General features: G+C 33.7%; 1 protein-coding gene across 1 annotated transcript in view; it reads right to left on the bottom strand.

The window, feature by feature from the left end:
- The window catches only part of LOC125057758 (guanylate cyclase 32E), a 91,981-nt gene extending 70,715 nt beyond the window's left edge, over window positions 1-21,266 (bottom strand). Inside the window, exons 1-5 of the mRNA XM_047661632.1 lie at window positions 20,858-21,266; window positions 14,109-14,254; window positions 12,338-12,449; window positions 7,913-8,092; window positions 5,238-5,355 (exon numbers count right to left, since the gene is read on the bottom strand). Coding sequence (XP_047517588.1) covers window positions 5,238-5,355; window positions 7,913-8,092; window positions 12,338-12,449; window positions 14,109-14,254; window positions 20,858-21,253 — 952 coding nt within the window. The 5' untranslated portion in view covers window positions 21,254-21,266. The remainder of the gene's footprint in view (window positions 1-5,237; window positions 5,356-7,912; window positions 8,093-12,337; window positions 12,450-14,108; window positions 14,255-20,857) is intronic.
- Between the last annotated feature and the right edge of the window lie 3,731 nt (window positions 21,267-24,997).

The following is a 24,997-nucleotide window of genomic DNA, read 5'->3' as shown; positions in this document are numbered from 1 at the left end:
TAGATACACAATTTAAATAAAATCGTTCGATAGAAAAAAAATACAAACATAGCCAATTTTTGACACTTTGAATTCATTTTATGACGAAAACGTATATCGAACATGATTTGAAATTTACACGAAAAAAAAATTGACAAAATTACATTAATTTAATGTTTTACATAAGTAATTGTTATTACGGCGCCCCGCGGTCCACCCCGAGACACTGACACAGCAATTTGTGTTGAGATAGGGCCTTAGAGCAAAACTGTGTTGTAACCTATTACTTATTAGTTGTATATAATATTACCTTAGAAATTATTATTTACTTTTTAATTATGTGCGAAAACTCACGTGGAAACTTGTACGAAATATTGTTTGCGTTGTTATCAATTTTTTCTTCCTGAATTCTTACAATCTACAACTCTCTTTCATTTATTTATAGCCTTATATCAGAAATACAAAATATATACTTTATAGTTATTGTTTTTCTTAATCTACGATAACCGATTCTGTGTGCCTACGGGCATAGGACTCCCCCTTATTCCTTATTGTAAACTAATCTCGTCCAGGTCTTAATCTTTCTAGCCATTTCCATGATTTCAACGGCCTACCTTTTAAATTTCCTATCTCTGTTTCTTTTATGGCCTCTTGGTTGCTATAGTTTTTTTGTTGTTTTACTTTCGCGCATGGCGCAGGCTGTCTTTCGAACATACCACCTAGTCTTTCGTAGAATTTTTTCTCTTGGTTGTGTTATATTTCCCATTTCCATTTTAGTTCTTTTGTTTTATATGTAACGTCATTAAACCCTGTTTTATCTCAATCTATTTGTTACAAATCCCTTACTGCACAGTAAAAACATTCCACTTGAAAATGTATTGTATTATTTGAGCGTACATTTTAGGACTGCAAATTAATCTGCAATGACATTGAGGATTTGGGAGAAAGGGAAAAGTAAAAATCGAGGCATATTGGTCATCATTATAGATTATACCTGCTACCAAGAAAAACGTTTTAAATTGCTGCTACAACTATTTAAATACCTTTTTGCTTAGCAGTTTTACGCTTTTACTTGAGTCATTCGAGTCATCCGTCTTTTGTTTTTGTCGTAAGGTAAAGACCGAATAAATTTTCTTAGACAAATTGATCTCCACGAGACGCAGTCCTGATTTAACCCCTATGGATTTTTTCTTATTTTTTCTTATCTAAAGTATACACCAATAAGCCGACTTTACTGGCGCAATTAAAAGAAAATATCCGTCACGAAATGGCAGCCATCACTGAGTCCACCTGCCAAGCCGTCATAAGGAATTTTATTGTTCGATTGAATGTGCCGCGAACGCGACGGTCTACATTTGGACGGTACTATTTTTAAGAAATAAATTCCCAAAATGTGTACTTTAATAATTAATAAACACTTTTTTTATCGATCAACTAAATATGAACTTTCTGTTGAGACACCTGTTACATTAGAAACTTTAGAAAACTTTTGCTCGAATTTCCGTTTGATCTGAATATACTAGTTTTTTTATTTGTTTACAAAATAATACAATCTAAATTATGGATATTACATTTGAAAACTGTGGTTTGTATTAATGTAACAATAGCCGTCTTGTTAGGCGACAAATGCATCTAAATAATTCTTCAACAAAACGTAAGGCTATCTAATAACTGACCGGGTAGTCCATTTATTAGCCGCGGTAAATACTTCAACGTTCTGTCACCAAAGACGTTGTTTGCTCTCGAAGTACAGAGCCGAATATGCGTATGTCGGGTATGTATGCTGCTCAATTAATCTCGTAAAAAATGCTCGACTAGAAGACATTTAGTTACTTTTTCTGTTACGGGCAGTATTTAGAGGTAAGGAGGGACCTTACTATCACATTATATTTTTTAAGGTCCTTAGAGGTAAAATATATAATGCGGAAATGTTGGAGAGACTAGGGATGCGTGTGCCAAATAACCACATAAGCAGTCGCAATTGCTGGCAGTGCCTCAGGCGCGTACCAATTTACTCAGAGAAGCACCATTTACGCGTGTCTTGCGTACCCTAAACACTACTGCTTGTGACACGGATATATTTAGTTGCACACTGGCAAAATTCACAAGAATTGCATTATTTATAATTAGTTATAAAAAGGTTTAGGTTTTAAGTTTGAATTGTTATGTTTATATTATGTTTTTATTGTAGTTTTCTATTGTATTATTAAGTTACTGTAAATAAAGGAAATAAGGAAAATAAATACATTTTACAGTGTTTAATTGTATGAATCGCACGTTCGGCCAAAAGCTGAAATTATTTCTGTGTAACAGCTGTGAATTGTATGAATAATTTGAATGCGTGTTTGAATACTATTTCGACTTTATCACATTTTGTTTACGTTAAAAATATTCTTGCATGAGTTTTATATCAAGCTCATGTTGTGACTTTGATTTATTACATATTGTACTTGACCGTGACTTGAGCGCCCATATTTCATACTTGTGTAGCTTTTGATGCGGGATTTATTATTCATGGGAGCAGTGTTGAGGTCGTGATTCGATGCCCGGCTGTGTACCAATGGACTTTCTTTCTATGTGCGCATTTAACAATCGCTCGAACGGTGAAGGAAAACATCGTAATGCTTGCCTTAGACCCAAAAAGTCGACGGCGTGTGTCAGCCACAGAAGGCCGATCACGTACTTGCCTATTAGATTGACAAATGATCATGAAACAGATATCTGAGGCCCAGACCTTAAAAGGTTATAGCGCCACTGATTTATTTTATTTATTCTTCATGATACCTACTATTAATATTTTTAAGGACATTAATTTTCATGAAATCGTAGGCCTTTAGAGGTCTTACACGTTTATTGGTTTCCAGCATTGTATTATAAATAGTGGTTTAATTCGAGATTTGCTGAGATTTCAATTGAACAAAGAAACTAACTCAGATTTATAATATCAGTTACGAAGTTTTCTAGAATGTAATAAATAACAGCAAATACCCGTACAACCATTTAAGTCTGAGCCTTAGATTTATATATATGTTTTGTGCTATATTTGGGTACTTTTCGAATACGCGAACTAGAACTAGAACTTACTTGAACTGAATTTAAAGGTAATAAATCTGACGTTTTAAAACTTTAAGGAATGCTCTTCCTTTTATAGTTGTGCTGTAAGGCTCTCGGGTGCCTCAAACAGCCTGGAAACTAATAAGTTAACGTCATTACGTTCAAAAGTTAAGTACTCAGGTTCGGAATACTATTTGAAGGATCTTACTTGTTCAAAAGTATTCCATAGTAATATGAAATATATAGTTATGTAGATAAACGATTTTTGAAGTTAAATTACTTTTGGCGCGTTAGGGAAAAATGATAAGAGTAAATTTTTACGATGCGTACTACGTCACAAAAAACATTGTCAACATTTTAATAAACATTATTTAACTTATGCGTTATTATAAAAATTTCAATGTATCTATTAAATACCTTTTTTCTATTGTTAGTGTTGTTTTCTACAAACGTAGAATAACATTTTTGTCTAGTTACGCCAAAGAAGCTACAACACGAAGAAACACGCTTTGTTTTTACTTAGAAAGCCAATTTTATTGCTGTTATCTTAAATTTATGTTTTATTATATATTAATTTGGCCAAAACACACCGAAATCCAGATTTAGCTTTTAGATAAACGAGCTAGGTCTGGATATATATAATTGCTCTTCTCAGACTTTGAAATCAATTATCCTCCAGTTCATGTTCTGTTCTGTTAGTAATAGTTATGAAATATAAAGCATGTCGTATTTGCCTGTTGAAGAATGTACAATCAGATTTATTTGTTTTTTTTGTGTTCCTAGATGTATTTATTGTAATTTAGTTTTTTATAAATAAAATAAATCATTGGCGCTACAACCTCTTTAGGTCTTGGCCTCAGATTTCTGAATCTGTTTCATGATCATTTTAATTCTAATAGGCAAGTAGGTGATCAGCCTCCAGTGCCTGACACACGCCGTCGACTTTTTGGGTCTAAGACATGTCGGTTTCCTCACGATATTTTCCTTCACCGTTCGAGCAAATTTTAAATGCGCACATAGAAAGAAAGTCCATTGGTACACAGCAGGGGATCGAACCGACGACCTCAGGTATGAGACTATGTATTTTGTAACATATCTGTTTAAATAATTTACATTAAGAACGTAATGTCTAAAATATTCGAATATAATTAAAAATCATAAAAGTATTATTTAAAAATGAAAAGATTTTTTTCAGAGAAGGATCGCGGAGTTCTGAATAACTGTTCACGATCTGCGAAATTCCGATGTTTACGTCAAAAAACATTTCAAAAACCTAACACAATAAACTCAAAGTAAGCTGTGACAGGTTGCCTCTCGCTTTTACGCTTGTCTTCGTGAGAGCCTTAAATGATACTAAAGGAAAATATAATGTTACGATGTGACAAATATTTCTCCATTATCTAATTTGAGAGGTTTTTACTTTTATGCCTAGTTGTGTGTGTGTGTTTATTACAAAGCAAATCACCGCCTTGTTATCCTAGTGGTTGCGTTTCTCTACAGTTAACGCTTGCGTTCACTCGTAAAAAATACACGCGCTCTTATTCTGCGGTTTTAGAAAAGCGCAATTCTTAAAAGGCTGGCAACGCACTCGCGACCCTCTGGCATTAAAAGTGTCCAGGGGCCCCCTGCCCATTTAAACTGCTTTAAAGAGCCTACTCCCCGTTTGTCCCCTTTATTGTGTTGAAGTCTGATGAAGTCACCAGTGAATGGCTTCGTGGATAAAATAGAAGAAAAGAAATTAAAGATTTAAGTTACCGCCTGGAAGATAGTACCGGTGACCCCAGAGCTGGTGCTTTCCACGCTCAACGCATAACCTCAATACAGCAAGGAAATGCTGCCAGCGCTAAAGGTACTCTGCCACAGACCAGATTTTTTAAATTTGTTTTAATTTTGTATTGATTAATTTTTAACAATTTTTATTGTTACTATGTAGGTGAAGATATTTGTTAATACTGCATATTTCATTGTTATGTTTAGTCGATATTTCTTAATAAGTTGGTACTTTTTAAGTATTTAAAAGTAAATGATGAATATTTTATGTATTAAATAAGAAAAATCGATGGAACGATATAACGTTGTTTTTGCTTAAGCAAAAGTGGCATTAGAATATAAAACAAAAGACGAATCCTCTCGATTTGTTGTACGGATCATCATCAAACGAATATATAATATAATTGTACAATATTTTCACAGTGAATACGTACTTCTAGTCTTTTCATAAGTCTCCTCCACAATCTTCTCCATTTGCGATATGTGACGTGGTATATAGTCGGCAAAGCGATGCTCCGCTGTTATCGTCAATCCGTTGGTTTGAGACAACTCCTGCGCAAGAAGTGAATCATTAAAGATATATATTCGATATTTAAAAAAAAAAAATTATTCATAGATAACTTACTTCTAAACTCATTAATCTCAATAAAAAAACGACTAAATTCACATTTACTGCCTCTTTACTTTCTCAAATCTAAAACAGAACATACAAGAACAAACAAGAATTGCCACATTGCCAAGTGAGTAAAAAATTGAAAGAAAACTGGCTAATTTACTGGCTACAAACTCTTCTTTGTACACAAACAAGAGCTTGGGTTTGTTTGGCTACAAACAAGAGTTTGTAGCCAGTTGGCTAATGAAAGAAGATAGTGCGGCAAATTAAAAAAAAAGTAGTATGGTATCCCTAAAAATTTGATATATTTTGTGGATTAAACTTGATTTTATTTTATTATTTTTTACATTGATAGTAACTGTATTTCTATGAAATTAAATACTATACGTATTTAGTCTTTTAATATTGATACTTAAAATGACTAGCATTGCATGGAAAACTAAAACTAAATTTATTATAAAACACAACTTTATTCGGAATAATCAAAATCAGAATCCAATAAATCAATAAAACAACGTTTAGGCTATTATATTTTCATTTGTATCTTATAAAAGTAGTAAGCAGTGTTGGCCTAGTGGTTTGTGTGCGACTTTGAGATCTTAGGTTCGATCCCCGGCTGTACACCAATGGACTTTCTTTCAATGTGCGCATTTAAGATTAGCTCGCCCAGTGAAGGAAAACATCGTGAGGAAACCAGATTGCCGACGTAGACGGCGTGTGTCAGGCACAGGAGGCCGATCATCTACTTGCCTATTAGATTGACAAATGATCATGAAACAGTTACATAAATCTGAGGCCAGACCTAAGAAGTTTGTAGCGCCACTGATTTATTTTTATTATACTATAAAAATAATATCAAATAAGTTGTGATTTTTTCTTTACATTAATCAGCCTTGTGGCTTAACGCACTGAAAATTATAATGGCTGGAGTTGATTTAAAATATAATTATCTCTAAGAATCTATAAATACCCTATACTGTCCACTACCTTCAACGAAATAATAAACAAAAGCTGTCTATCTGCCTTCGTCAGTATTCCGTTAATTAAGAGCCGTACTAGTGACAGTAATAAAATCTAGTTAGTCTAATTAGTAGATAGCTTAGAGCTTCCAGTTCACAGTTTGCTATTCGGACTTTAGTACCAATAGTTATGTATGACATACAAAGGATGAGTCATGATGCCTCAGCCAATTTCTCTCCATGTCATGTAGACGAATAATCTACGTATATATATCGTTAAATATATTAAAAACAGAAATTGTTAGTATAATACTTTATTGTAATTGGACAAAATAAATATAAATAAATCGTTTATTTGCAAAGAAAGTGGTACCTATAGCTATAGGTACATCAATTATAAAAAAAATATCTGGTTTTTTGACCACAAAAAATAGGCATGCAAATGTCATATCAATTATCATAATAAGTTAAGTAATTTATAATTGTTATCAGAACTTAAATAAATACTGTCCCACGCACCTTGGCTTCAAATATTTTTTCACCTTCCCCGAGCATTGGCCTATAACTTCTAGGATGCAAATAATGATAACGATAAAAGAAGTAATTAATGTAATGAAGATTATGACTATAGCACGAAAACAAATACCCGTGAAAATGATACCAAATTCCTACGAACAATCTCTACAGTGACTATAATCGATAAAGAAGACTGGTTCGGTTGTTCGATTCGGTTATTGAAGTATAGATATTAGAGCTTTTTAGTTAGAAGGGCAGCAGAATAAATTATAATGTATAACGATAAATAATGATACTTTTCCACCTTGGCCTAACGAGCTTAAAGAAGTTGGTGGATAAGATTAGGAGAAAAGTGCTCAAGATAGAGGGAGGAGGACTATACACTATAAGAAGAAGAACGTCCTTGGAAAAAGTATGGGTAACTTTTTTAATGGATCAATCTTTCAAGGAATAAATGAGGTTTATTATTATTATAATTCTTTTATTGCTTACACCCAGTATAATAGTTGTTTTAGTTATCGGCGAGGCCTGCCTCTTCCAGCTGTTACAATTCCTTTCTGATATGAAAATAATGGAAGCAGCCATTTTTTTTTTAATGAGGCTTAAGTATTTTTAAATAAATTATAAAATAACAATACTAAGCAGCCAAAAAATTAATTATGCTACAATGTTTAAATGTGCTTAATAGAGCGGAATGTTTCTTGCCCGCTCTACGCCCTTGACTTGCGAACTGGTAGTAAATGTAATGTATGTTTAAAATTAATTTAACTTCTTTTTAGACGTTCATAAGTGTACTGTTTTACCTATATGCATAAAGTTATTTTGAGTTTGAGTTTGAAATTAGCTACTTTATCTTTCTCGCTTCTAAGACTAACATTGTGTACTTCTTTATTTTAAAATTCTATCAAAACTTGAAGAACTCAGTGCAAGCTTATCGCTAATAAGCGACTATGAATAATGTTTAATTAATAATAACTGTGTATTAAATATTTAATTATAAACGGTTGGTTTTTGATCAAACCTTTATTGCCGCCATTTGCTGTCCAGCTGCCGTCAACTCGTCCCCAGCAACAATCGCAAATTTGTTCCAACCGAACGCCTTCAGCAGAGCGACGACCGACTTGCTGACCTTGTGGGCAGGCGGCAATGTCCTCGCGAACGTAGCGCCTAGACCGCCTGAGTCTTGAGCTTCGGCACATTTCTATACAGAGATTATTTACTGTTATAAATAGTTTGATATACATTTATTGCAGATACATTCACAAAAATTAAATATGAAAAAATTACACTCTTTCGTCACCTTCTGTCAAATTCGGTTTACGATGCATTGGAAAGGGACAGATGAGTGCTTCAGTTAAAATTAAGTTTTCATGAAAGATCTTTGATTATTGTTAGACAAAAGGCTGGTTACAATTTGTATTGACAAATTGTTTGGAATAGAATAGAAATATGTTTATTTCCCTAGTTCTTATGTTACATTATGTCCACAGGTCGATGGTGTATTCGGCCTGTGGGTGTGTCAGCTACTTACAGACTACATATGTTTGTCTCAGAGAGATCTATATAAGTGTCGTGCAGTGTGTGCTGTGAGCTTGTTAAATTGTACAGAATAAATTTATAATGTTGTTATATATTGTCTTATCCTACTTACAGCTAATTATAATCTATGGGGACGCGGAGCGGTCGTTCGCTTGCTGAGCAGCCGACTCCTGTCTTTTTTAGATACATAATCTATTTCACCTAATCTAGTATTAGTTAGTAGGGGGTTGTGCTGTCCGTATCCGAGGTAGGCTCCACCAGGGGTCTCTAGAGGAGCCTACCTCGGGCCATTGTTTGGACACGTTGCCAGCGACGTCGCCATGGCATCCCGGTGAGTTAGTGGCCTGATAGAAAGTTATACACTATTATTTTTATTCCATTATTTTTTATTTCAATATAAATTCACACAGGGGGGTTCAAGTGCACAGGCCTGGTAGATTGAACCGTTGCTGAGCTGGTGCTATCCTCGCGCAACAAATATACAGCGAGGAAATGCTGCCAGCGTTAAAGGTACACTGCCACAGAGACCAAGCTATTAGTTTTAATTTTCTACCTATTAAATTTTTATTATTATTAATATTACTATGTAATGTTATAGCTACTGTATAGTGTATAGTGATTAATAATGGCACTCAAGACAGGGTAAGAATGAGAGCCGAAACAAGTTAAGATAATGATAGTAGGGTAGAGCGGGGCTAGTTGAGCATAGGGGCAAGTTGGGCAATCGAAATATCTCGGAAACTATTCACCTTACGCGGGAGTATCAAATAGCGAAAAGAAGGAGTCGTAGGAGAGGTAATCATCGCACGATAGCTAGTGGCAGCTCGACGAGTGAGTGAAGTGTCACGGCGTTTTGTTTATTTTGTGACCAAAAAGTAAAAACATTGTTTATCGCAAGTTTTCGTCTGTCCTTGTCAAATGTTCTCTGTTTTCAATCAGGAGAGTGTTAATCTTTCAGAAGATTATTGTATTTTTGATTTGTAAATAGGTTTTGGGTCTAATTCTAGGCATTTATTTACAATCCTACTTTTCTTTTAAAATTCCGGGTTGGGGTAAGATGAGCAACTATAGCTCAACTAACTCTACGACTTAAACAACTGATGAGTAATGAATCTTTTATTTTTGTTTGGATGCTTACAAGAGGAGGAGATGTTCTTACACTACTGAATACTTAAATAATGCTGCAAAGGCTGTCCACGATGAGGGAAAAAGTGTGCCGCCGCTAAAGAATTCGGTATTGGTTGACTTTTAAATAAATTAAATGAAGGTGATGATTCATTTATGGGCTTATACAACACCGAGGGAAGTATATCCTCTCTTACAAGAGAATTGCTGAAAAAATTCTTGCTACAAATGGCATTTTTCTCTAAAAGACGTCCATCGCCTTGCCTAAGAGTGTGCTGAAATTCCACCAAGCTGAATTGCAAAAAAGATTTCCGGAAAAGAATGGTTGATGATGTTTTAAAAACAAAAAAATCGTAGCTATCCATACAGAAACCAGAACCCACCAGCCTTGATAATCTTTTTTAGAAATTATCGGAAGTAATGAATAGATATGGATGCTCATGTTTTGTTGATTCTAGTTTCGGTTAATTATACAAAGAAATTTTCTTTAAATTTTGTTGTTCTGTCAATAAAAGACTATAAATAATAAGCTGACTGTCTAACACATATTTTATTTCATCTCAAGTTAACATAGAACCCATGGTTTGGCCTAGACATTCTTAGTGCTCAACTTGCCCCATACCCTTGCTCAACTTACCCCACCTATGGGGTACATTGAGCATACTTGACTTTCTGCATTTAAACATCTGTAGCTATTATATAAGACTTGTTACAAAAAAATACTATGGACACTTTTGTTGAGGGATAAATTACTAATCCATCAGGACACATAACAACTCATTGAGACTTATCATTGAGGAGCTATATCCAAGCAAGTGAAAAATTGCTCAACTAGCCCCGCCCTACCCTAAACTTCTTGTTAATCTTGAAGAGGGCTGGCTTCTATTATTTATGATATGATGACAGAGAAAACTTTTTTACTTATCTCTGAAGCCTAAAAAAATTAATTAAGCAAATATATTATAATCATTTGAATCTGTAATAAATATCAATTTCAGTGTTGTAAGGAAATATAATTTTAACTTCAAAAGCATTTTTTACGCAATAAAATAGAAGAGCCTAATTGTTTCATTTCGCGCAGTACAGTATTTCGAATTTAATTTATTTAATGTCAATCAAAAAACAGTCTCGCAAAAAGGTCTACCGTAAAAAGTAAGTATATTTTAGTTAATGATTAGAAACTTTAACAAAATGTAAGCAATCATCGCACACTTGAAGTAAAATGAGCCCTTTAGTTTTTACCACACTCATTAATTGTAATTTAACATTCTCGTTTCCGATAATGTCCAATAACATAAGTGTCACTTATAGACCACAAGCCTATGAACAAAAAATACCTGTGAAATGACCCAACCTGAATTACGCTTAGGAGGCCTTTCTTTCGATTGGCATCATAAAAGTAGGGGTGTTTTTTTTTACATTTAAGTCGGTTCGATTCCCAGACGAGGCAAGTAATTTAAAAAAAATCTTTGAATGCAGAATTAATAACTTTTAAAAATAACATAAAGTCTTCTTTTAGTAAAATACCCTATCTACGATATTTAAGGTACTTTCCCTTCATTTCCCATAACTTTGGGACGCCCTGTATTGGTAGGCGGTGGTAGCGGACTATCGAAAGTGTACGGCATTTATATTTTATTGAAGATTGTCTAAAGTATTAATAACCAGTGTTATTGCCGTACAGATAAAAATGACCGGAAAATGACTCTTTTCTGAGGAAAGTAATTTACCCCATACACCTATGTGTTCCACAAAAAATGTACGGCATGCTGGAAAATGTTATCTATTTGTGAAGTACTCTCAAGATCATTTAATTTTATGTTGTTTCATATTATCATCACCTATATGCTAATCAGACATATTTTGTGACCCTTGGCTTTCGACCGCTCCGCTGGGAATATGTACGGCGTTTACGGGTAAAGTATCTGTATATGTGTCCAAAAGGAATCACACAAATGCCGTACATTTGCTTCTGCAACTGTCGTCGAATTAAAAATTTGTACCGACTTCCGGCACCATCACTTTTGTACGGCACTAGGTTTTTCGACATTTATTTTTAATCATCTATAAACTTATAACAAAGCCGTACATTAATAATTAGTCGAAATTCCCCCATTGTACTTGAGAAAGTCCATTCACTCACGTACTCACATGTACCGCTCAGACGGCGGCATAGTGCTCAGAGCTATTTTCAGATATAGTAACAGCCTTCTAAGCGTAATTCAGGTTGGGTCATTTCACAGGTATTTTTTGTTCATGGGCTTGTGGTCTATTAGATATAAGAACTCTTCAATAAGTTAGTTTTTTGTTAGCATCGCATTCCCACTACCCCTAATTTTATATTTGTTATAAGCTCATGTTTAAAACAATTAAAACCTGTTGACACCCAACTTCAAACAAAGAGTTTCGTTTTACATATATTTGAACTTCCCTACAACAACCGCCACCGAACTTAACTCGGATAAAAAAAAAGAGTGGCGGATAGGAGAGTTTATTGCCAGTTCTTCTCTTCCATTCTACGCCCTTGATTAGAGAGTAAATGTAAAATTAGAAGCATTTAATGTATATTTCTTTTTTGACGTTCATAAGTGTACATTGTGTTACCTATATGAATAAATGATTTTTGACTTTTGATAAGATTGAAAAGTGAAAATGAGAGACAAGTAAAATAATTTGGACAGCACTCCGCTGGAGGTCGGGTACTAATACTAAATAAAATATTTACTTAAATTTAATGTAATCATTATAGTACTCCAATACAGGCTATTACTATTTTACTTACATGTGAAATTAGCGGTAGATTCCACGCTGCAGCGAGCTTGGCTTCCGTATAACACGTAGCATCGGGACCGAAAAAGGCCACAACCCCGAAGTCTCTCATTTGCGTCATCACCCTATAATAGAAAAACCTAGATTTATACAAATATATAAATTTTATTTTTCTAATTTCTAACAGCAAATTTATAGAAGATATTTTTTTATTTGTCATGATCGCAGATCTCGTAATGACGAGGTAGTCTATTAAACAAACACATACATCTAAATACCTATAATTAATAAGACGCAGAAATGTTATATCCCATTTGAGGAAATAATACATGGCAGGGTCGCTTTCACTTACATAGTTGTCGCAGATCAAATTAGTTTAAATAGTCATTTACGTTAATCATCAAACACATTTTTTAATCAAACAACGTCATGATTAAAATCCTAATTGGATATTCAGAATGCGTTAGTCGTAAACGGTGATACTCAAACAGCGTTTAAAACGGCAAAATAGTATCTATCGATATTAATTATAATTGTAATAATAAATCATTAATAGAAAAATCATCTAAACTATGATATCAACAACTTTTTAATATGTGTGTCAAAGATTATATTAAACTGAAATAGAGTACTCTTTGAAAGGCAATCTTGGCATTGTTACAAAGTACTATTCGTTCAGATAGTTATTTTGTATTACACACACACTACAGGACAACCATAAGTAACATATATTGTATGATAACAAAAGAAAACTTAAGTTCCGCTTGCATAGTCCTAGCTTATTGTGTAAAGTCTATTTAAATTTAAACAAAATACATATTTATCGGGCTTAATGTATTATTTAGTTTTCAATTACAAAGACGTTCTCGCCTTGTCACCGAGTATTCATAACTTAATTAATATCAGGTGAGCTTTAAAAATATGTTTTTAATTACAAAACTGTCCCGACATTTCGCTGGTTTTACAATCTTTATTATCAAGCTGAAATCGACTAAAATATATAGCGAATATTTTTTTATTAATTAAAAAGTATGAAGTTTTGTTAAACAAAATTATAAACTTAAAATTGAAACTCCAACAGGCTTTGAAATATCCCAATCTTATCCATTTACTTAGAGTCTTGCTTTATTACAAATAAGTTTTTGTCTACACATGGTATACACACACGTGTGTCTATAAAACTTATTCATAACCTTTAACTGTTTAACCCTCACTTCACGCGAATGCTAGATCCGCTTTATGCGTTGCCGATGTTTTAAATAATATTTAATTTAATACATAATACATTTATATTGATAAGGCTGATAAGGCTGCCAGTTTTATTTATTATATTTATTAACACTTCGTTGCAATAAAAATAAAATTAACACAAATAAAACAATACATAAAAATTATAAGGGATGCAACGGGCGGCTTTATCGCTCATAAGCGATCTCTTCCAGGCAACCCTTGTGAGAGAAAAACTAAAAAAAGAAACATAATAAGTGCAAGAAGTGCAGAACCTAATGTTGTATAAAAAAATAGAACCTTAATCTAAAGTCATACAAAAAAAATATTAATAACAAAGTAAAACTTAAAAGCTAATCTTACAGATTCGTGAACAGCGAATAGTGATGTAATACAAAAAAAAGGAAACACAAGAATTACACAAGTCACGATTGATCAGGATAGGATAAGGTTAAGAAATGTTTATACATAAGAGTTTTTAAGTTTTTATTCATTAAATTATGTCAATTTTATTATGTTAATGCTACGAAGTGTTAATAAAATAAATTTTATTTTACCTTAAGGAAAGACTATCCTTATCCAGAGAAAAGAGTGGCCTCGGTCTTCCAATGTCAGCTGTGACGAATCTCAGTTTGAGCCCCGGTAGAAGGCTTGGTTCCCGATTCACTAACGCCACCGCTAATGGCAAAGCCCCCAGAACAGTCTGCAAACGAATTATGATATAATAAAATATATTTATACTGAACAAGGCACATATCATTCAGGGATTGCTCCGGGTATCCTTTTTTAATGTTTAAAGAACTTTATTTCTCATTACAAAAATTATTTTTTATTTACATGAGAAACTTAATATCATATACGAACGAGATACACGTCGCCATCAGCTAGCCCAATTTTTTAATATGTTTCCCAATCTAATAGGCGCAGTGGCCATACAGTTTTTGTACTATGCGTTCCGAAGGTACTTCAACGCTACGGATATTCAAAAAAAATTCAAAATTCAAAAATCATTTATTCACGTAGGTAACACAATGTACACTTGTGATTCGTCATTAAAGAAATAAATATTAATGCTTCTAATTTTACATTTACTGCCAGTTCTCAAATCAAAGGCGTAGAACGGAAGAGAAGAACTGGCAATAAACTCTCCGCCACTCTTTTTAATCGCCATGTTTTTTTTTTTTTTTTACACAACGTTTGTAAGGAGCTGCAACCATTACACCATGTTCCACATGACATTTTAAGTAATTAATAATAAGAACATAAATAAAAACAAAGACTTGTCCCCTATCAGCAGGAGGCATGGTGAAATAGGAGCACGCACTTACATTCTCGTGGGAACAACACGCAAACACATAGTCGAAATAATTAACATCACCGCATACACGAATTCAAGTACGACCAGTCACCACAAGTAGCACCCGTTCACGAGTATAACGCATGGCCAGCCATCGGCCCCCTCGCCATATTTTAGGAAGAGAGACAACCCGACGCATGGACGCCGCCACAAGCAATGACATTTAAGTGAGCATGACGATCCTTGAAATGTGGACTTGGCTACATAAGAAAATAATAATAATACTGAAATAATTGGATACCACATGGATCACGGTTTGTTCCCACTTTACATTAAACAGTCGTGGATGTTGACGATCGCCCCAGAGTCTGGAAATGCAGCCGAGAGATTCAGTCGTGTTACCTATAATACATATAGACCACAAGCCCATGAACAAAAAATACCTGTGAAATGACCCAACCTGAATTACGCTTAGAAGGCTGTTACTATATCTGAAAATAGCTCTGAGCACTATGCCGTCATTTCTGAGCGGTACATGTGAGTACGTGAGTGAATGGACTTTCTCATGTACAATGGGGGAATTTCGACTAATTATTAATGTACGGCTTTGTTATAAGTGTATAGATGATTAAAAATAAATGTCGAAAAACCTAGTGCCGTACAAAAGTAATGGTGCCGGAAGTCGGTGCAAATTTTTAATTCGACGACAGTTGCAGAAGCAATATAGGTCATTTATTACTGTACGGCATTTGTGTCATTCCTTTTGGACACATATACAGATACTTTACCCGTAAACGCCGTACATATTTCCAGCGGAGCGGTCGAAAGCCAAGGGTCGCAACATATGTCTGATTAGCATATAGGTGATGATGATATGAATCAACATAAAATTAAATGATATTGAGAGTACTTCACAAATAGATAACATTTTCCAGCATGCCGTACATTTTTTGTGGAACACATAGGTGTATGGGGTAAATTACTTTTCTCAGAAAAGAGTCATTTCCGGTGACTTTTATCTGTACGGCAATAACACAGGTTATTAATACTTTAGACAATCTTCAATAAAAGATAAATGCCGTACACTTTCGATAGTCCGCTACCACCGCCTTCCAATACAGGGCGTCCCAAAGTTATGGGAAATGAAGGGAAAGTACTATAATTATGGAAGCTACTATTCTTTTTAAAGATATCTATATTTTTCCGCACATACAAAATATTCTCATAAATGTATTGACTTGCCAGAGTCAAAATATGTAATTCCTTAAATTTGCTTCGGACCGACTCCCGTGGGGACAACCCACAGATCGCTCTTATAGCCCGCTTTTGCACTTCAAATATCGATTTAATGTCAGCTGCATTACCCCACAAAATAACATCATATGACATAATACTATGAAAATAGCTGAAATAAACAAGCTTTGCTGTGTTCTCATCCGTAAGATCGCGTATCTTTTTTACTGCGAACGCTGCGGAACTTAGCCTATTCGAAAGACCTATGTGTCGGCCCCACTGGAGTTTACTATCTAAAGTAATTCCCAAGAACACCGCATTATCAACAAACTGAGGAAAAACATATTGAGGAACTATATCAGAAATTCATATAAAATCGAAAGCGCAATTATTATCACTAATGAAATTTATAGAATGCTGACCACGATCTTTAAAAAATAAATAAGTGGCGCTTCAACCTTTTAGGCTTAGATTTCTGTATCAGCTGTTTCATGATCATTTGTCAATCTGATTGGCAAGTAGGTGATCAGCCTCCTGTGCCAGACACACGCCGACTTTTTGGGTCTAAAGGTCGCCATAGACGAACCGCATGTTGCAGTCCGGGTATGGTGGGTCCGGCAGCTCTAAGCAGTCGACCGCACGGCGAAACTAGACCGCAGAACGACTGCTCCGACCGCTCAGGAACTACTCGAGCGGTCCGTGTATTGCGGATTTGAATTTAGTATTGAAACTGCAGATCGCCGTGCGGCGACCGCTTTAGAGCAGTGGGTCTCGGCTGCAACATGTGGTCCGTCTATGGCCAGCGTAAGGCAATCCGGTATCCTAACAATTTTTTTTTCACCGTTCGAGCGATTGTAATGCGCACATAGAAAAAAGTCCATTGGTGCAGAGCCGGGAATCGAACCTAGGACCTCAGGTATGAGAGTCGCACGCTGAAGCCACTAGGACAGCGCTTTTCTTTCTGTAAAACTAAGGTTTAACTGATTATTGTTCTAGAGGAGAACTTATACGAAATTTCAATTCGAGCCCTAAGCTTACAATCTAATCGATGAACTCCGCCATCTTTGGTTTCACCAAATTCACACGCCCAGAAATATTTATAGAAGAGGAAACAATAGGTTGTTAGAAATTTAATTTAAAAGTATTTACGTAGCGAGATTGACGTAAAATTGTAAACAGATTCCTTCAAGGACGTATTAATCTGATGAATGAGCCCCGTAATAACATGGATTAACAACAAATTTGACTTACCTAACAGGAAAATTATCTCCACAATTTTAAAGCCTGTGTTTATACATTTTATTCATATAGAGTATAGTCCTACAAATCGTATACGTTTGAAAAGATTTAATTGAATTTTAAACTGACTGGAAATTGACGTTCTATTCGATAATGTCGATTCTTCCTTCGTCAACTAAACGTTATGGTTATGGGATTCTGAAATTTAACTGTATAGTTTCTACTATATGCCAAAGTATATATTTAAAAAAAACTTATACTATTCAAACGTTGCGCAATTCGGGTTTGTACCTTTCTATGGCAAACAACAGGTGAGTAACAACCTTTCAGAATTCTGAAGAAAAATTCGTATTTAATTCGATATATTATACAAAATGTAGTTAATTTGTCGGTCTTATATATAATAGAAATTGGTACAAATTACAGTCGTTATTGTTGTTGTCGAATTGTTCCTGATTGATTCTGTATATCACATAATACATAGGTAGTTATTTATCATTATTTTTGTTATATTTTATATACCGAAAATGTAAAGCTACCTAATAACATTATCAGAGAACAAATGTGTAAAGCTTCATAATCGTATTAAAAAATAAAAAGCATTTAATTCAAAAAACACCCGTTAAACAAAACAAAATCTTCAAATTCTGCGATTTGCCAAAATTCTCTTAAGAATTATTGTGCCTTTATTACTGAGGGCGCGAAATGACTCTTATTTGCGCATATAGAAATAGTCTAAATAAACGCAGCAACTCAGGGTTGAAAGTACGCACCTAAGTAGTAGTTCATGCTACAATTATAGATGGAATAATCGAAGAGGAAGGATATCTTTATCTATGACCACATCTCTATTCTCAGACAGTCTAAGCTTATAGACGACGGGATGGCGATCTATTGTTTATGTGTGAATTTCATTGCCGTGTTATATGTAGAATCTGTATAACGGTTTGAGTCTGAAACAAACGCCCCACGTATAGAACTTGTTTTAATCTAGAATTTCAAATTCAGAATTTCGAAATTCAAATTGATTCTAAATTTACCCAATTCCCAGGAATTTCTGTGCAAATTCAAACATCGAAGTGAATGGACTGGAATACTGAAATTCCTATTTACGTTTAATCTATAGATGCGGCATATTGTTTTCATAATTAACACGTGTTGAATAGATTTACATACATTTTACTGGTATAATTTATTTTTTTATAGAACAGGGGGCAAAGGGGCAGGAGGCTCATCTGATGTTAGGTGATACACTCTCAATGCCTTTAGGAATTGGTACGCTCTTTTCTTGAAGAACCCTATGTCGAATTGGTTCGGATTTTTTTCAGTGGACAGCTGCTTCCCCCTAGTGGCGGTGCGTGGCAAACCCTGCCTTTGAGCTTTGGGTAAATAAACGTCAGGGTCGTTCAGGTTTGTCTACTATTAAAAGCTATAGTCAGCTATGGGCAATGGTTTAAATGAGTTCAATATTGTATCATTAAACTCCATATAACTGGAAAAAATATTCATAAAAGAGGCAAAAAACGCAGTTAATGAAATTTACATTAGTCATTAGTAAATTCTTATGTTATTTGTATCGTACATATCATATCAAACTTTATTAAATTTATATCAACTACAGTGTCTCACGCATAATATAATCATTTATTGAATTTTTTTCCAAAACTATTACACCAAGTCGCTTTTTAAAAACTAGTCGGAAGATCTTTTAATTCTTTTGGTAATTTATTGTGAACCGTAATTGCTGTACAAAAGGTGTTTTTCCTGAACAATTCCAGATAGGCTCATAAGGCTCGAAGGACCAAAATTTACGGTTCCTGGGTCATCGGGGTGCTTTAAATAATATTATTAAGCTCTATCAACACCACTCACGTAAAACAATAGAATGAAATGTTAATTGCTAGTCTAGTCGACAAGTTGAAAATGGTACTAAATAGAGATACTGCTCTTAAAATTATGTGCGATACCTCATTGGATCCGGAATGACGTCTAGAAAAATGTGCTAAAAGCGTGTATTAGCACATAAAAAATTGCAAAAGTTATACACAATTAAAGATGAAAAAAAATGGCATTTCGTTTTTTGCCAATATTTAATAAACTATTTATATTTAAGAAATTTTAGAAAAAGATTCTGAAAAAGGAGGAAATTTCCAATAAAAAACTTAATGCTTCCTGAACTCTATCTCCATTATTTATAATTTTAATTTAACGCTGAAAATAGGTCTGCGCGTGACATTTTTAGGATTCGCGCGTGGCGTCAAAAGCGACTACGGCACATTAATTAATTTATTTAAGGTATTGAATATTTTTTCGTTGAAAATTTTACTTAAAGTTAATTTTTCTACAAGTTAAACAATTGTTAACTAACGAAATTTTCTCGAACGACCGTCTTAATTGTAAGTGAAAAAAAATGTTTAAATAATGGTCGTAAAAATATTTCGCTTCTTAGAGCCTTTCTTACATACATACTTAACAAGATCGTGCCATAAAAGTTAAAGAAATATTTATACTTTGTTTATAACAATTTTTTTACTTAAACAAAAACTTAAAAATCCATGTAATGTTGTTAAAAAATTTTTTTTTTCTAAATCATCATATAATCGTTTTTTTTATTAATACAAGATATTTATTGATTTGAAAAAAAAAAAATTCCCGCCATTTGTTGATAATTTTTTTTTAAACAAATTGATTAAATCAATATTAAAAAAAAAAATGTTTCACAACTTTATTACATTAAAAATATTGATTAAAAAAAAAAATTTTCCTTAATAACAATTTTTAATTGTTTATAATCGTTTTTTTTTTAATTTTCTATTGTTTAAATAATTAGTAAAAAAAATTTTTTTTTTCTAAAAACCATAATTGACAGTCCTCTATAAAGTAACAGAAAATTTTTTTTAATCAACAATTCTATTGTTTATTAACTTACCAATTTGTTATAAACAAATGTTCAACTTTTTTTTATTTTTTTTCTAAAACTTCTAACATTAACAAAAACAACCATATACATATAACAAAGTATAGAAAAAAAATTTTAATTTTAAATAAAAGTAATATTCATGATAATCAAAAAATTAAAAAAAAAATCTATACTTTGTTATATATGGTTGTTTTTGTTATTTTTTGAAGTTTTAGAAAAAAAATAAAAAAAACGTTGAATTTTTTTCTGTTACTTTATAGAGGACTGTCAATTATGATTTTTAGAAAAAAAAAATTTTAACTAATTATTTAAACAATAGAAAATTTAAAAAAAAACGATTATAAACAATTAAAAATTGTTATCAAGGAAATTTTTTTTTTTTTAAAAATCATAATATTTTTAATGTAATAAAGTTGTGAAACATTTTTTTTTTAAATATTGATTTAATCAATTTGTTTAAAAAAAAATTATTTAGACGATAAATTTTATTTATCGTCTGGCTAGACTCTCGTAGCGATTTAGGAACAACGCTTACAAAACTAAGAAAGCCTGAAAAATGTATAGCCTTGGCTCGTGCATTGTATTTAGAACAACTATCAAACATTAACAACCCTCACCTGACTCCATCGGTAAGCGCTCAGAAACCCAATAGTTATGGTATTCCCGTCGTTAGGTCTACTTCTGACGTTGGAGCACACTTTGGCACCTCCACAATCGACTGACACAACTTCATACAAATTCAACCCTCCTCCTTCCAGCTTATCAATCGCCATATCTTCAATCAGCCCACTCGTCACAGAGTATATGTTATTTAAATGTATCGACTTCAAACTTTTCACTCGATACTCGGAATTTGTCACGTTGATATGTTCACAACTCTTTGTGACACTTGAAATGTTTTTTTGTTTATCTATTTTAAGTGTACTATTATATATTTCGTTGTTTTTCAACATCGTTGTGATGATATTCGCCGAAACGGCAGTGAAAAATATGCAGATTAATTTCAGCGCCATTTTTGTTTCGTTACATTGCCTGTAACAAGGGTACATTCATTATAATAAATATTTGTTGAGGAAAATTGAAGCTTAAGGAATAAGTAAGTGTCTTAAATGAAAATATTTGACTACTAAAAGGATAGTATAGCTACAGTTACACCCACACACAATTTTTTTTTTTTTCTTTTAAAAGACAATTCACACCAATTGACCTAGTCCCATGCTAAGCTGGTGAAGCTTGTGTTATGGGTACTAGGCAACGGATATACATACATATTTTAGATAGATATAAATACATATTTAAACACCCAAGACCTAAGAACAACACCAAATGCTCATCACATCGATGTTCGCCTCAGCCGGGGATCGAACCCGGGACCCATGGATTCGCAGTCAGGGGCACTAACCACTAGACCAATGAGTCGTCAACGTAATTACGTACACCCACATCCAACACGTAATCTCTATCTCATATTATTGTTGTCTGTAAACCTTCTATTAGCCGTTTTGGTTAAATAATTATTTTGTATTATAATTAAGAAAGCTGTAAGGTTTTTAGAAATATAGAAACAAGTACTAATTTTATGTTTTTTTATAGAAAAACAACAGGACTTTTCCTAATTTTTTCTTTGTTTTTCATTTCACAATGTAATCATTATACATTAATATTTCACAACAGGACGAACAAGGCACAAATACAGATAGAATAATTATAAATATAAAAGCTAATATCATGCTCATTCAATAGAATTGCTTGGAAAATAGGAATGAAGCTTTAAGAATGTAAAAGGTACACGCATTGATTGAAATAAGTATGCTACATGTATGAGAAATTTCCGGTCTTACCTCGTCATGAAATATACAATATTTGAAATGTTTACGCAGTTAACATTTAAATATTATGTATTTATTAGTAAGTGTATTTCTTCATTTATTACATTATACGTATAATTTGTATTTACAATTTTCTAACCCTACAAAATAATATTAAAAATTATTAAAAAGGAAATTAAAACAAAATGGCATCATTCCTCGCATTACGATACTTATTCGTTGAGCCAGGAAAGCGCCAGCTCTTGTACTGCTCAGAAGCTCTAAATATTATGTAAAACAAAGTCGTGTTGTGTACACCACTTATAACTCAAGATCGGCTGGACCGATGTTAGTTATCTCTTTTTTTGGTGGATTCTTCTCCGCTCCGAATACCAGAATAAGTAATAAAATATCGGATAAGTTATCGAATAACAATAAATAAATTAATTAATTGTACGAATGCAAACACCATGTGGTGCCATCTGTTGACAAAATTACGCACCATTTTACATCGAATTCGTGTCAGTTCAAGAAATTCCGATATTGAGGTGAATGAGGAGATGCATAACCAGGCTTTGATCTTGATCGAAGACATGTGTAACACATGTCCTGAACCAAAATTCATATAATAATATATGAATTTTGTGTTAGATGTTAACCACTCGCGTACAACAATAGAATATGAGCAAAATAATGAAATGTTAATTGCTATGTAACGAATTAATGCAATGTAACAGATGAAGAGAGTGCCTACGTCTGGCCTTACTCTTGGGGCGTAACTCCTATGATTTATTTAATTGCTATAAAACAAAAGACTGCAAAGTAACAGTCGAAGAGAGTGCCTACGTCTGGCAATACTCTCGGGGCGTAACTCCGACGATTTAGGTAATCGCCACGCTTATAAAACTAAGAAAGCCTGAGTGAGCAAAATGTACAGCCTTGGCTCGTACAACTATATTAACAAACTATTTCGCCTTCATAAATAAAGGCACCTAATGGCTACCGACATTTTAGGCCACTCAATAATACGTATACACGTCGCCGGATCGTATCACGGTCACCCGCACTCATCCACAAAACTGGTCGCCCGCCGTCTCTCACGCCTTTTAACTCTGTACATTCAAATCCCTGTTGCGAAGCAACAAAAGTAGGATTTTTGCCTACACGTGCGTTATTAATACTTGCTTGTGTGGTGAAGGCAAACTATGTGAGGAAAACGACGCATCAAAAAAATGCTAGCTGATATTAAATCCCATATAGATCCACGGATAATTAAACCCCTTTATATGGCACAAAAAACGTCTGTGGCGCTAAAGCCTTTTTAAGTCTGCCTCAGAATGATCATTTGTCAATCTAATCGGTACTCCCGTGCCTGACACGCCACGACAATTTTGGTTCTAAGGCAAGCCGGTTTCCTCACGATGTTTTCCTTCACTGTTCAGCGACAGAAATTCAATTGGTGCATTGCCGGGGATGGAACCTGTGACCTCAGGTAGAGTCTCACACTGAAGCCACTAGACCAACTATTCTATAAAAAATCCTGCTTAACAAAAAATATAACCGACTCAAAAATTTACTAAAAGGTATTGAATAACAATATTATTCATTTGTATTGTTTGGTCTTGTTTACTTGTAAGATAATTAAATGTATTAATGTTAATTTGTTTATTTATACGAAAACAATATAAATATCCTAATTAGCCCTATTTTGGGATATCTGTACTCTTAAATGTATAAGGGTTTCATCAGTGGCGTAACAATAGGGTGGCAGGGCTGGCAAAATGCCACGGGCCCCCGACCCAAGAGGGCCCCTGCCCAAGAGATATGTTCTATGGATGAATGTGAAGTCTCCAATACGCATTGGGCTAGCGTGGGAACTATAGACCATTCCCTCTAGCCTAATAGAGAAGGCCTATGGCCATTAGTGAGACATATACAACGTATAATTGAGTACTCTGAAAATCTCAGTTTATTAAAATTAAACTGAGTACAACGTGACGATTTTTACCCTTAGGGCCCCATCAAAAGAATTTGCCACGGGCCCCAGATGGTATAGTTACGCCACTGCATTTCATTCATCGATATAGGTTAGTGAACAGTTATCTGTTGAGGACATTAACGTCTATTCAGTTAATGTCCTCAAAACAATCAAACTGATTTCAAAATTATTTCTGTGGGAACTATTAGCCGCAAATTCGATCATTTCATTCACACTTCGGTCATTCTGATTGTTCTATCGGAGCGGAGCTTTGCAAGTCGTTAAAATTATTTTAAATTCTTTGGTGAATTTCTAACGTGGTCTAAATTTAGTGAAATACGGCAAGTCGGTTGGTTCGATAAAAGAGTTCCAAAGATGTTAAACATTTTAAAATCGTAAAGCTTGAAACTAAATTTAGAATATCATATTTTTAATATATGTCGGAGCAATGGCGCTGGTATCAGCTGCCATTATAATTATAATGACAACGGCAGCTGACACTAACGCCATTGCTCCGATATTCATAATAATGATTGAAGTTATTATTACTTTACTACAGCCTATCAAAAAGTCTGTTAATTTGTAGATGTATTAATATTGGCAATTCTTTTATTTGGTAAATCAAATAAGCCACAGAACAGTTTTGAACTAATTTAACTTTGATGTTATTAAAATATAATTATAATGGCAGCTGATACCAGCGCCATTGCTCCGACATATATATATATATATATATATAATATATATATATAAAAAATCCTCTTAGAATGTTAACGTCTCCAGACATGGGCGTGAAACTATATCGACTCTTTAAATCTGATATGCGACTTTGTCACGATATCTTTCCCTGAAAAAGTGAAAGTGGACATATTCTGAAATCGAAGAATTATAAGTTATAGTTTCGAACGCGTAAAATTATTTATCCTTTCACCTCAGTTAAAAATAACGCACGAACAGTAATGCAGTAACGC

This window comes from Pieris napi, chromosome 17 (assembly GCF_905475465.1).
Source record: "Pieris napi chromosome 17, ilPieNapi1.2, whole genome shotgun sequence".
Taxonomy (NCBI): domain Eukaryota; kingdom Metazoa; phylum Arthropoda; class Insecta; order Lepidoptera; family Pieridae; genus Pieris; species Pieris napi.
This window is presented reverse-complemented; position numbering and strand designations above follow the sequence as displayed.